The sequence below is a fragment of the Condylura cristata genome, unplaced genomic scaffold (genome assembly GCF_000260355.1).
Source record: "Condylura cristata isolate star-nosed mole 26May11 unplaced genomic scaffold, ConCri1.0 scaffold00021, whole genome shotgun sequence".
Classification (NCBI taxonomy): domain Eukaryota; kingdom Metazoa; phylum Chordata; class Mammalia; order Eulipotyphla; family Talpidae; genus Condylura; species Condylura cristata.
In genome coordinates, this window is record NW_004567122.1 from 14365009 (window position 1) to 14377097 (window position 12089).

Sequence of the window (12089 nt, forward strand, 5' to 3'; positions counted from 1 at the left end):
TCCCTAAACAACTTTTAAATACAAATACTGTATGTGTTAAAAGTTTTAAGGTAACATTGGTTTATGATATTATGTGGGTTTCAGGTGCATAGTTTAGAGTTCAACATCTCCGCTACCATTATGATCTTCACCAAAAGCCTAGTTCCCATCACATATCCCTCCACTTCCATCACCCCCCCATGACTACCATTTTGTTCTCATGAAATAATCCACCTCCTCTCTTATTATAACACTCTATTGCCTTATCCTGACAGACTTTTCTTCATAGGATTTCATGGCTATTGATGATGCTATCTGAACATGAATCTCTTTCCCTGTAATATAAGCTATGCCAGTGAAAAGACTTAATCTAATTTTTTCACCTTTGTATTCCATCCCTTCATTTTCTATTGTACCAAATATTCATTTCTCCTTTACTTTCTCTCTAGAAATTAAGTTGTTAGGGCCCTCCCTGGTGGCACAGCTGACTGAAGTGCAGCACTGCAAGCTGTCCACAGCCACTTCAGTGCACATTCCATCCCCAGCCCCAGAGGTGACCCACATGGCCTGGCAGACCTCTCTTGTCACACCTGCTGCTTCCCTCTGTAGTGTACTTCATCAATCTGCCTGTTCTACTCCCCACTCTGTCCCTGGTGAATCCTCTCACCAACCCTGCGCCTCTGGCCTATACCCCAGTTCTAGATGCATAAATACATCTTTAAAAAAAGAAATAAATTAAAAAAGAAGAAGTTAAGCTATTAGCTTGCATTGTAAGTGAAATTCAAATTCTCTGTGGTACTTCCTTTGTTATAATCTGTGATAATTTTGGTGTGCAAAAGCAAAGAATCAAAAATATTTACTGAAGAAAATTTTTAATGAAAGAAAAAAAGAACTAAATACTTTATGTGGAAATACTGCAATTATGACTTAAAACTAATTGCTTTGGCTTATGCTTTGATAAACTCATAAAACTTCATTACCTACTTCTAAAGCACATCCTACTTATTAGCCAAATTCTAATTATGATTATCTCAAATTAATAAAGCTTCCATTCCTCAAAATATTTTGCATTTCCAATTTAGCAAATCCCTTCATAATATGAATTTGTGCTCACCAGTCATTGGAACAGAAATTTTTCCCAAACTTGACCTTTCCACAATGATCTTCAGGCTTTGTGCTGGAAACTAGCTGGTAATGGGGAAATAAAGCAAAGATTCCTGCCCTCAGGGAGCTTATCTGCTCTCATTATGCCAGGAAAAAAAAAATTTTATTTTTTTTAAGTTTCTTGCATCCCATGACCTTTTTGACTGACAGGAGGAAAAAAGTCAAGTAACTACACATAGCAAGAGTTACAAGTTGTAAACAATGAACATTCATTTTCGCACATAAACCAAACTAAGTATAGAACTAAATGTATCTGGAGAAGAAAAATTAGTATCAGCAGAAAGACTAACTGATTAGGTGAACAGTTTGGGAAATAACTACTAAGAAATATCACTGACCGTGTCATTATCTTGCCATGTGACCTTGAACCTGTCACAGGTTTTCAGTTTCCTCCTTCATTAAACTGGTAATAAGGAACAAGAAAGTTCTGAGGAGTTAACTACTGAACTACAGGCCAATGTTACAAATATATAATGTAGTATTGCTACTTTTCAGCTAATTTGTAATAAAATAACCAAAGTAAGAGCAGATTTCCCCCCCTCCATTTATACAGTGCATTACAAATGTATATAAACACTGTTTTCCATTATTGGAATTTATCTTCTTTAAAACACACACAAGCCGGTGGCTGTTAATTAAATTCTTAAAACATGAATGGAATTTTCAAGAGACTTCCCTAAAGGAATTTTATGAAATAATTTTTTCTTCTTTTCTCATTAAGGATGTAGGAATAAAAACGTCGGCTTCCTGTCAGGCCAAGATTGACTGGCTTCTGACATGAACATTGTAGTACAGGGTAGCTGTCACTCTGGGCATGCTATCTTTGACAGCCTGTAGGCAAATAAAATTATAGCTGACATGTGACTACAGATACTGGGAACCCACAAAAAAAACCACCTTTCAAATATTTAATTAAATTTCTTACCTAGTGTTCACTGGAAATCATTTCTCATATAGTACTGCTTTTAATCAAGATAGCTTCACATAAGCAAAGTTTAAAGATTAGTGAGTAAATTAGCAAGAATTACTATTTTAAAGGTAGTCTTTTGCATCCAAAACAAAGGCAAATGTAGCGCCCAGAAAAAGTATATGCCTTGAATTTCCCAATATTCAACAACAATTTTATAATCCCAACACACTGGAAAAGCCAAGAACAAAGAGTTTCACAGGTTTTCAATAGATGGGTTGAATAGATACAATGCATTACATATAAAAATGCTAACAACTTTCTAAATTTAACTTTTGAAAAAATAAATACCACAGTGCCCCCTGCTGTCATTTTAAAGGAACTTAAATAATCCATTAAACTCTAATGTAATTTCTGAAAGTACATTTTCAATACAACCAATGAAAGGAGAAATAGTGTTTCACTATTAATAGAATAAACTTTTGTATTATAAATTAAAAAATGGGCAGCATTATTCATGTCTGCTTCAAGTTTAAATAACAATGGCCTCTTTAAACATCCCCCACACATTGCTTCAGTTATTACATTATTTTATCTTACAGCTACCTTCAAGAGTGAAAGAAGGATAGGTATGAAGAGATTCAAAAAATCACTATGACAGAAGAGAATGAAGAAGCAAAAAAAAAGAGATTCAAAAAATCACTATGACAGAAGACAATGAAGAAGCAAAAAGAATTCATGGAATTCTCCAGTACAAAATGGCTACAGGTAATTAAAGATGTGGTCAATGACACAAGAAGAAAAATGAGCAGGCCAAATAATAGTATCGTGAAGAAACAACAGAAACAGCAGGAAGATAAAGGAAACAAATCAAACACGGAAGACAATAGGAAGGACTGTTGTCAACATTGCCAAATAAACCAGGGCTGCTTGAAAGAGTGAGTGATTACAGAGCTGACACAAGATGTGCCTGAACCACCCTATTGTACAGAAGTAAAAATGTTCTCAATAAAGGATACATATGCCATGAGGGGGCAAGAGCAAAACTAAAAAGAGTTTCCAATGTCCCAAAAGGAGCAAATTTGATCAACAGAATAAATAACAATAGTATTAGAGCAAAGAAAAAAAAAAACATAATTCTATACAGAATTATGTAAATTAAATAAATTGATTAATAAGGAGAAAACACAACTTTTCCATACAGAAAGATTCCAATCAATCAGTGTGATAATGGGGTAAATGGAAAAATCTCCATTAGAGAACCATAGCAATAACTGTTACAGGCAAGATCTGCTGACGGATACAAAAATTAATGGGCAAAAATATGAAAAGAAACCAGTTATTCACATGGCCTGAAAACAAGTCCCACTCCCAGGCATAGATAACTAAAAGAATCAAAAGCAGGAACTAGAACAGGAATTTGTGTACCAATGTTCATAAGAGCATTATTCAAAATACCCAAAAAGTAGAAATAAACAATACCAATATTCATAACTGCATTATTCAACATAACCAAAGGTAGAAATTACAAAGTGCTCATCAACAAATGAATGGAAGGAGGTGAACAAAAATGAGCAGACACACAATTCCACTAAAAGGAATGAAGTTCTGATACATGTTATAATATGGATGGGTATTGAAAACATGATTCTAAGTGAAATGTCAGACATGAAGGACAAAGGGATGATTATATGAAAAATCTAAGTAGGCAAATTCATAGAGACAGACAGTAGAACAGAGGTGGCCAGGGTGAAGGAAACAGGTAATGGGAAGTTAGTATTTAATAGGTACAGAGTTTATGTTAAGGGTAATTTAAAAAGTATAGCTAGTAGTGATGGTTACAAGAGTATTGATACATTTAATGCCACGGAATTGTACACTTAGAAGTGGGTAGAACTGTGAGTGTTTTGTTAATATTCACACTATCACAATTTAAAAAACAAAAAATCATCCTGCACAGGTCTGCAGACTCATCCCATACCTTTCCATTTTTGCCCCTAGTAACCCTAGAAGACTGCTTCCACTTCTCTCACTTCTCTGCTGTTTCCTCACAGCCTCCACCAGGCTTCCAACAGGAAGAAATAGAAAATAAGCAAACAACAAACAAAAACTACGGAGAGAACAAAATAAACTCTTTGCAATAATATCTTCAAATTGGCCATTCTGAATGAACAATAAAGAAGCAACAGATGGAAATATTATGTTGGCCATAGGCAGGTAAAGAGTCAGGAGAAAACGGTTTCACCCTAAAAAAGACCAAAAAAAAAAAAAAAATGAATTGCTCATCCCCAAATAATTAAAGATAGCCATGGACACAGAAAAAGGAAAGCATCTGTCGGTTAGAAGAAGGTTATGGAGGGCGCTCCCTGGTAGTGCAAAGGATTAGGATGCAGCACTGCAAATTCAGTGCGAGTTCAATCCCCTCCCTTGGAGGTGACCCACATGGCACAGCAGACCTCTCCTGACCCACCACTGCTCCCCTCAGCAGTGTGCTTCATCAGTCGGCCTGTTCTGCTCCCCGCTCTGTCTCTGATGAAGCCTCTCACAGCTCCTGCACCTCTGGCCTAAACCCCAGTTCTGTATACATAAATAAATAAATCTAAAAAAAAAAAAAAAACATACATTTAAAAAAATAGAACACAAAGGCAGTGATACTGTTTGTGTAAGTATAATTCATTATTGTATTGTATATGTATTGTAATAAAAATATGAAAGCAGCCTTGCCTTTTATTCACAGCATGACCTTAACAGTCTTTAAAAAGGAAAAACTATTTCAATCACAAGGTTGTAAGGTTTATGATTAAATAAAAACATATCTATAAAAGTACTTTGTAACCCGTGCACTCTTTGCAAATAATACCAAATTTTAGAGTAGCCTATTTCTGAAAATATTCTCTAACTATATAAGCAGTTACAGAATTATGAATTATTAATTTAGGGCAAATGAACTTGAGGAATTAATGTGCTTTGATGTTCTTTGAAGAAAATGACTATCTGCCAGAGGATAATGATAAAATTCTTATTTTTCTTGGGGAAATAAATCAAACATTTAAAAAGCTCTAATGTGGTTTTTAAAACTGGCCATTCTTTGGAGACTTAATTAAAATTAAGAAGAAAAAATTCCCTCTTGACATATATCATCTTTGCTCAACTTTGAACATACTGCACAGAAACCTGTAGATCAGTTAGCTTTCCACATATCTTACAAATGAATGACTTCAAAGAATAAACATGTTTTCTATACTGACAGAAAAGAACAAATTAACTTAATAATCTTCACTTGGGAATATGATACTTTGGGTGTACACCAATTATTAAATTTGCAGAATACCTGAATTTTTTCTGTAAAAGTGATCACCAATAATGAAGTTTAAATTTACAAAAATTGGGTTTTTTTCTCCTAAGTAAAACAAGTCCTAACTCAAGAGTCCTAATTAGCCTAAACTAATTACCCTCAGAATTGCCACTTTTCGGCACAGGGGTTAAAGACCTTATCTAGCTATCGCCAGCCTCCACAGCACAAGTTCCACTGCCAAATGGCCAGGGAGCTGACCCACACGGTGCAGCAGACCTGTTCTATCTCACCTGCTGCTCCCGTTAGCAGCACATTTCAGTACATCTACCTAGTTGGTGAACTCTCTCACCCCTCCCACCCCCACCCCACACATTTCTGGCCTATACCCCTCACTTTAAAAAAGTAAATCTTTTTTGGCCCTCCCTGGTGGCGCAGCGGGTTAAAGCACTGCACTGAGAAGCTTAAGCCACTTCCGCATGAGTTCGATTCCCGCCTGCCCCCGGAGGAGACCACATGGCGTGGCAGACCTCTCCTGGCCCGCCCGCTGCTCGCCTCAGCAGTGTACTTCATCGATCTGCCTGTTCTGCTCCCCACTCTGTCTCTGGTGAATCCTCTCACCCTCCGCATCTCTGGCCTGTACCCCAGTTCTATATGAATAAATAAATAAATCTTTAAAAAAAAAAAGTAAATCTTTTTTTTAAAATTGCCACTTTTCAATTTTACCTGCCAAACTGGCAGAGTGACCACGATGGAGGTGGGACCCAGAATCAAAAAGGGAATGCCTGAGACAGGCAGGCAGTTACACAGATGTTTAAGCAGAAATGGCTGGCAGCTGAGGTGACCTGGCCAGATCAGCCCAATCTGACGGCCCAGCCAATTCAGCCCCTCATTGCCAGATCTTCACATTCTTATCACACAAGCAAAAATCTGCACTTTTACACATAAAACATCTTGATGTTTAACTGTTATCAAGTAATTTTAAAACAGGTACAATACAGTTCAAAATAAAACCTCAGTGGCTGTCAGCTTCTGGTTCCTACAGTCTCCATCTTTCCTTTCCTCTCTCTTAATTCTATTCCCATCACTTTTTCTCCAGAATAAGGAAAGGGTTAGGATGTGGAATAAAGGAACTAGATAATGCTGAAAGTTACAAGTTTGCAAAAAGGGGAGATGTAAGTATTGGAGACCTAACCATGCACCACACAGTCCTTAGAGACTGGACCACATCATGTATTTCAAAATTTCCAAGAGACTAGATTAAAAATGTTCTCACCACAAAAAAAGAAATAATCATTACGTGACATGATAGATGTGTTAGCTAAAGTGACCAGTGGTAATCAAACTCCAATATATAAATACCACAAATCGAAACACTGTATATCTTAAACTTTCATAATATGTCATCAAATGTCAATATTTTTTTTGAAAGGCACTAGAAACTACTAAAGTTCAGGCACCTTGTGACTAACTTTAAAAAATATGAAAACCAGAGTTACTCTTGAACTTTGGCTGATGAACACAGCTACTCTGCAAAGAAAACCAGCAAAACGCTCAGCAACAGGGCTCACGTGAGGCTGGGGACCATGGGGACTGCAACGGAGACCAACGTTACTCCCTGCATGTTGCCTCTACTTCCTCATTATTTAAATGATGTAAAACATCAACCCCTGAGAATTGTTACAACAAATCGACAAAATGTGGCACAAAAAATACATAGTCCGGGGTACCCTCCCTGGTGGCACAATGGGTTGAATTGCAGCACCATGAAGCTAGCCCCAGCCGCTGCAGCACAGGCTCGATCCCTGGCCAGGAAGGTGACCTACATGACACAGCAGACCTCTCCTGTCTCGCCTCTGCTCCCCTCAGCGGTGTACTTCATCAATCTGCCTTTCTGCTCCCCACACTGTCTCATGTGAATCCTCTCACCCCCAGCATTTCTGGCCTGTATCCCAGTTCTTGTATAAACAAATAAATCTTAAAAAAAAAAAAAAAAACACTCTACTCTATACATGGTACTCCTGTACGAGATGTTCCCTCTGCAAGAAACACAATTTTCCGTCCTTCAAAGCCCTGACTAATCTTGTCTTTTCCTTGATTAATCCTAAATATAACAACTAGATTTACCATCGTTATTACAGGCTTCAGTCTTAGCCTGAACTTCAAATGCAATCCTCTCTAAGCCCCTGCTAACCTCTCCCTGTGACATGCCCAATCTCACTGGTGCACCTTCCTATGTGTTCCTGTAATACTCTGTACACATCCAAAAAGAAGCTAATAGCCCAACAAGAAGAACACTAACAGATACACTAAATCTTATCCTAATGAAATTAAAAACTAGTAATGTTTCTGAAACACTAATAATTTAATAGACTTGCATCTCTTTATCTTCTGATTCTTACGCCTATTTCAACTTGTAATCCCACAGAAAGGTGAGGTTCTAGGTTCCCAGAGTGGAGCTGAGAGCAAGCAGCAGCTAGAGAAGAGTAGGAGAGGGGAGGAACAAGATGAAAAGGAGGACCTGGAGGAAACAGATGGGCAGAGAGACATGAAGAAGCCGTGCTTGCTTCTTAACCTTGGACTTGTACCACAGACTGGGGTGACATGGAAGGATATGCCTGAAAGAGACAGGGATGTGGGTGAGAAACCCATGGGGATAATGACAGCAGAGGCTGTTATCTTGACTTGGGCTTTGACTTTGCTATTTTCCTTCCAGACTTGTCTGGGCCATTGTTCCCTTTTCTGTGGGTCCCCACCAGAAGGTACCTTAGACTGCAGCAGGCTTTTGGGCCTCAGTGGTGCTGCTTTGGGCTGAACCTGTTTGGACTGGGCATTTACCCACGAAGAGATGGGTAACTTGAGGTACTTGATTGGGAAACTATATTCTTTCTATCACACAATGTTCCCTTCTATTGGAGGTCTTAGGAATTTGAGTATGTTTTGTCTTGATGCAGTAGATGGCATAACCCATTTAGTGCAGACAGGTTTGGGAGTCCTGGGGCACCCTGCCTAATATCTTAATTTCAAAGACCACTAAATAATATATGTGATAGATATTCACAGGTGCACACCAAAATGAGGCTTAACCTGAACAGCTTTTTTACTAACATTATTACTTTGACAAATGAAATGATTCTTTTGTTCTGTTTCTTAAGCACCTCAAAACTTCAAACTTCTCAAAGACGAGGTGATTCACTTACCCGTGGAATATAGAGAAACAAAACAAAGGATCAGATAAAGCCAATGAATAAAGTATGCTAGAAAGCTAACTATAAAATTGAGAGGGAGGTGGTGGCGCAGCGGGTTAAAGCACTGCACTAAGAAGCTAAAGCCTGTTCAATCCCCGCCTGCCCCGAAGGTGACCACATGGCGTGGCAGACCTCTCCTGACCCACCCGCTGCTCCCCTCAGCAGTGTACTTCGTCGATCTGCCTGTTCTGCTCCCCTCTCTGTCTCTGGTGAAGCCTCTCGCAGCCCTGAGCCTCTGGCCTGTACCCCATGCACAAATAAATACATCTTTTAAAAAAAAAAATCTTACATTCAAAATTCCTTTTCCAAGGTCTTATAATGCAGCCAGGATAAAGGTAAAAATATCAGAGAGGAATCTTCAAGTACAACTAAACACATTCAACAGTTATCCTCAGAGATCTTTTATAACACCATCCTGCTATTAATGCTAATTGTCTATAATCTTTTTAACAATGCAGAGACTCACCTTGAGAGAAGGGCATTCAGCCTAAGGACTAACTGCAGTATCTTGATGGAGACGGACACCCATGTAGGGGATTTTGCTTTTATTAGTTGCCACTTCACTCACTTACTTATACGGATTTTATAACAATAGTCAAGCCCTGAACCTCATATTCTCGCTGGATATTTTACACTCAAAATCCCATTTCACCAAGGTAATTCTCCTAGTGGTTAGTACAATAGCCTAATTCTAAGGATCAGCATATATACTAATGAGTTTTAGTTTCTGCAGCTCAGTGCCTGGGAAAGCAATAAAGAAAAGACACATAAAGAAAGGAAAATAGAATTAACCTCTTGGTGACATCATATATATGAGGTCTTCCTGAGATATCTCACTTAATGAGGTCTGCTATAATTTGGAAATTACACATGAGGTCTTATTTTTCTCTTGGTTCAAACACATTATTTAATGACAGACACAGAAAACACACATATTCTTGTATCAAAGGAGAAGAAAATTCTGACTTGGGGAACAATTAGCCATGTGCATAATATGATTTATTTCATTTCTCTTCTTTGTAAAATATTTCTACTGTTTTTGCAGCAACTTTGTAAAATTTCTGATGTTACGATTATTTTTAATGAGACTCATTAGACTTAATTCACTCTAGAATGGTTTAGCTTATTTTAAAGTACCTGAGATGGGTAATGGGGAAACAACTCCCTATTTTAATCAGCACATTCTGAAAACACGTCTTCTATTTTTGTCAGAGCATGTCATTCCTTCACTGCTGTTTGCTTTTTCTTCAAGTCTGTATTTTCAATCTGTAATTACAGTATTTAATTACATATTTGGTGGTTTGTTAACTGGTTTATTGTCTGTACCCAATAACAGATGGTATACTCCATGCAGACACTGTATCAGCAGTGATTAACAAAGCATTCAGCAAGCACTGGCTAAAGGAATGTCCAGGTACAATGCACACAATTCAGGTCTGGGCTAGAGACACTGGGGCAGAGTTGAAAACTTACCTGTGAAAACTAAGAGTTGTGCTTGTAGGACAGGTGTGAGTTAGAAGTAAAAAAGTAACTAGAGTCAAGGGCCTCCAGGGTGGTGCAAACCGGTTAGGAAGCAGCACTGCAAGCTAACTGCAGCCGCTTCAGTGGGAGTTCGATCCCCAGCCCTGGAGGTGACTCATATGAGGCAACAGACCTCTCCTGTTTGGCCTGCTGCTCCCCTCAGCAGTGTATTTCAGTCAGTCTGCCTGTTCTGCTCCCCACTCTGTCTCTGGTGAGTCCTCACACCGCCCCTGCTCCTCTGGCCTACACCCCAGTTCTGCATAAATCAATATCTTTAAAAAAAAAATCTAGAATCAAAATCTGAGAAAGCCCACCCTATAGGGCCTATAGGGCAAAGGTGAAAAGAACAGAGAAAAATAAAGGGATGCCAAGAGGTGATGGAAAAGTGAACCAAAAGGAATCCATGAGATTTCATCTCATGAAGGAGAGCTTTAGGAGAACATTTCAGGACAGCAGGAGCTGGTGTCAAATTAGAGTGATTTCCACGTAGTAGGAGCACCAGTTAATAGTTAAAACTGGATGAGCAACTAAGAGACAGCTGATAGCTGGAGGCCAGGTAGCCAGGGTAAATGACCCTAGACCTAAGAGGTAAAAAAAGAATAGTACATTCGAAAAGCATGTAATTCAAATGAGCAGGGGAAGCAGTCTTAGCAAGGCTGAAATACATCAGCTCAGAAAATCCTAAAATGTGTTTAAATAGGTCAAAGCACTATGAAGTTACCCTATCCACAGCCACTGCAGCATCCGTTCAATCTCACGCCCCCAAGGTAACACCCAAGGCATGACAGACCTGTCCAGACCTGCCCACTGCTCCCCTCAGCAGTGTACTGGGTCTCCCTGTTCTGCCTCCCACTTTGTCTCTGGTGAGTCCTCTCACCCTAACCCTCTGGCCTATACTCCAGTTCTTGTATGCATAAATAAATAAATCTTTAAAAGTACTTAATCGGGCATATCATGAGCGCCCAGTAGTACTCTGTGGTGATGGTTATTACTGTTTGCTGCATCAATTGTTTCTTCATTAGACTATAGGAGGCCCAGTAAGGACAGGACCCAGCACAGTGCCTGGAACACAGCAGGTTCTCAATAAGCCTTTCGAAGTGAATTCTCCATCGTCCTAACGCGTGTGACAGCCACCTGGCTTATCTCTCTCCTCCAACCCATTCTGGTTTTCGTTTTGTTTTGTTTTGCTTTTTTACAGTAAGATAGCTGTGCCCCTTAAACATAAAAGTGGCCAACATTATTCTCATTACACCTTCCTGTCTCTGGGTGAGACTCCTAAGTTTCTTGACAGCGGAACTCGTCTGTTCACCCCATGACACGCTCAATGGCCTACAGGGAATAAAGTTAATCAATCAAGAATCTGGATGAACAGCTTTTTACTCCAAGGTACATCAGCTGATGCGGCCACCCCAAGCACCTCCTTGCCCGAGCCCCAGAAGCCGCCTTCCCGCCAGGGGGCGCTGCAGCCTCCTAAGACGGCGGCTCCCCGCCGCAGACCCCACCCACCGCCTGAGTCACCTGCAGCGGCTGCACTCGGGCCTCCGCCGGGCAGGCTCCACTGGCAGTTCCCACAACCCGTCGGCACTGGCTCCGTCCGCCTCCGCTCCTGCGCCAGCCGACGCCAGCGCTGCGCTGCCCTCTCGCCGTTCCTCCTCGCTGGGCGTCTGAGACCTCGAGGCCTCAGGCGGATGCGCTACAGGGACCTTGGAAGTTCGCGCCTCTTTCTGCGGCTCCATGGCTGGCGCTCCGATCCGCCTGTCACATTGATGCTCCGCTGCCGCCGGGGGGCGCCACACGCTGGCGAAATCAGCCCGCGCCGCACGGCGCCACGCACGCACGCTACGTATGGGGGCGTGTCCCCGAGGCCCACGCTCGAGGCCGCGCCCCCCCGGCGGAATAGCAACAAGTCCATTGGTCAGTGTCAACAGTTCTTGTAGAATCCGGAAGTAAAGTGTGAGTAACCCACCGGGTGCTGGTG

At 40.4% G+C, this 12089-nt stretch overlaps 1 protein-coding gene across 1 annotated transcript in view; it reads right to left on the reverse strand.

The window, feature by feature from the left end:
- The window catches only part of DTWD2 (DTW domain containing 2), a 52296-nt gene extending 40435 nt beyond the window's left edge, over nt 1-11861 (reverse strand). The window contains exon 1 of the mRNA XM_004686652.2: nt 11630-11861. Coding sequence (XP_004686709.1) covers nt 11630-11847 — 218 coding nt within the window. The 5' untranslated portion in view covers nt 11848-11861. The remainder of the gene's footprint in view (nt 1-11629) is intronic.
- Nucleotides 11862-12089: the final 228 nt, after the last annotated feature.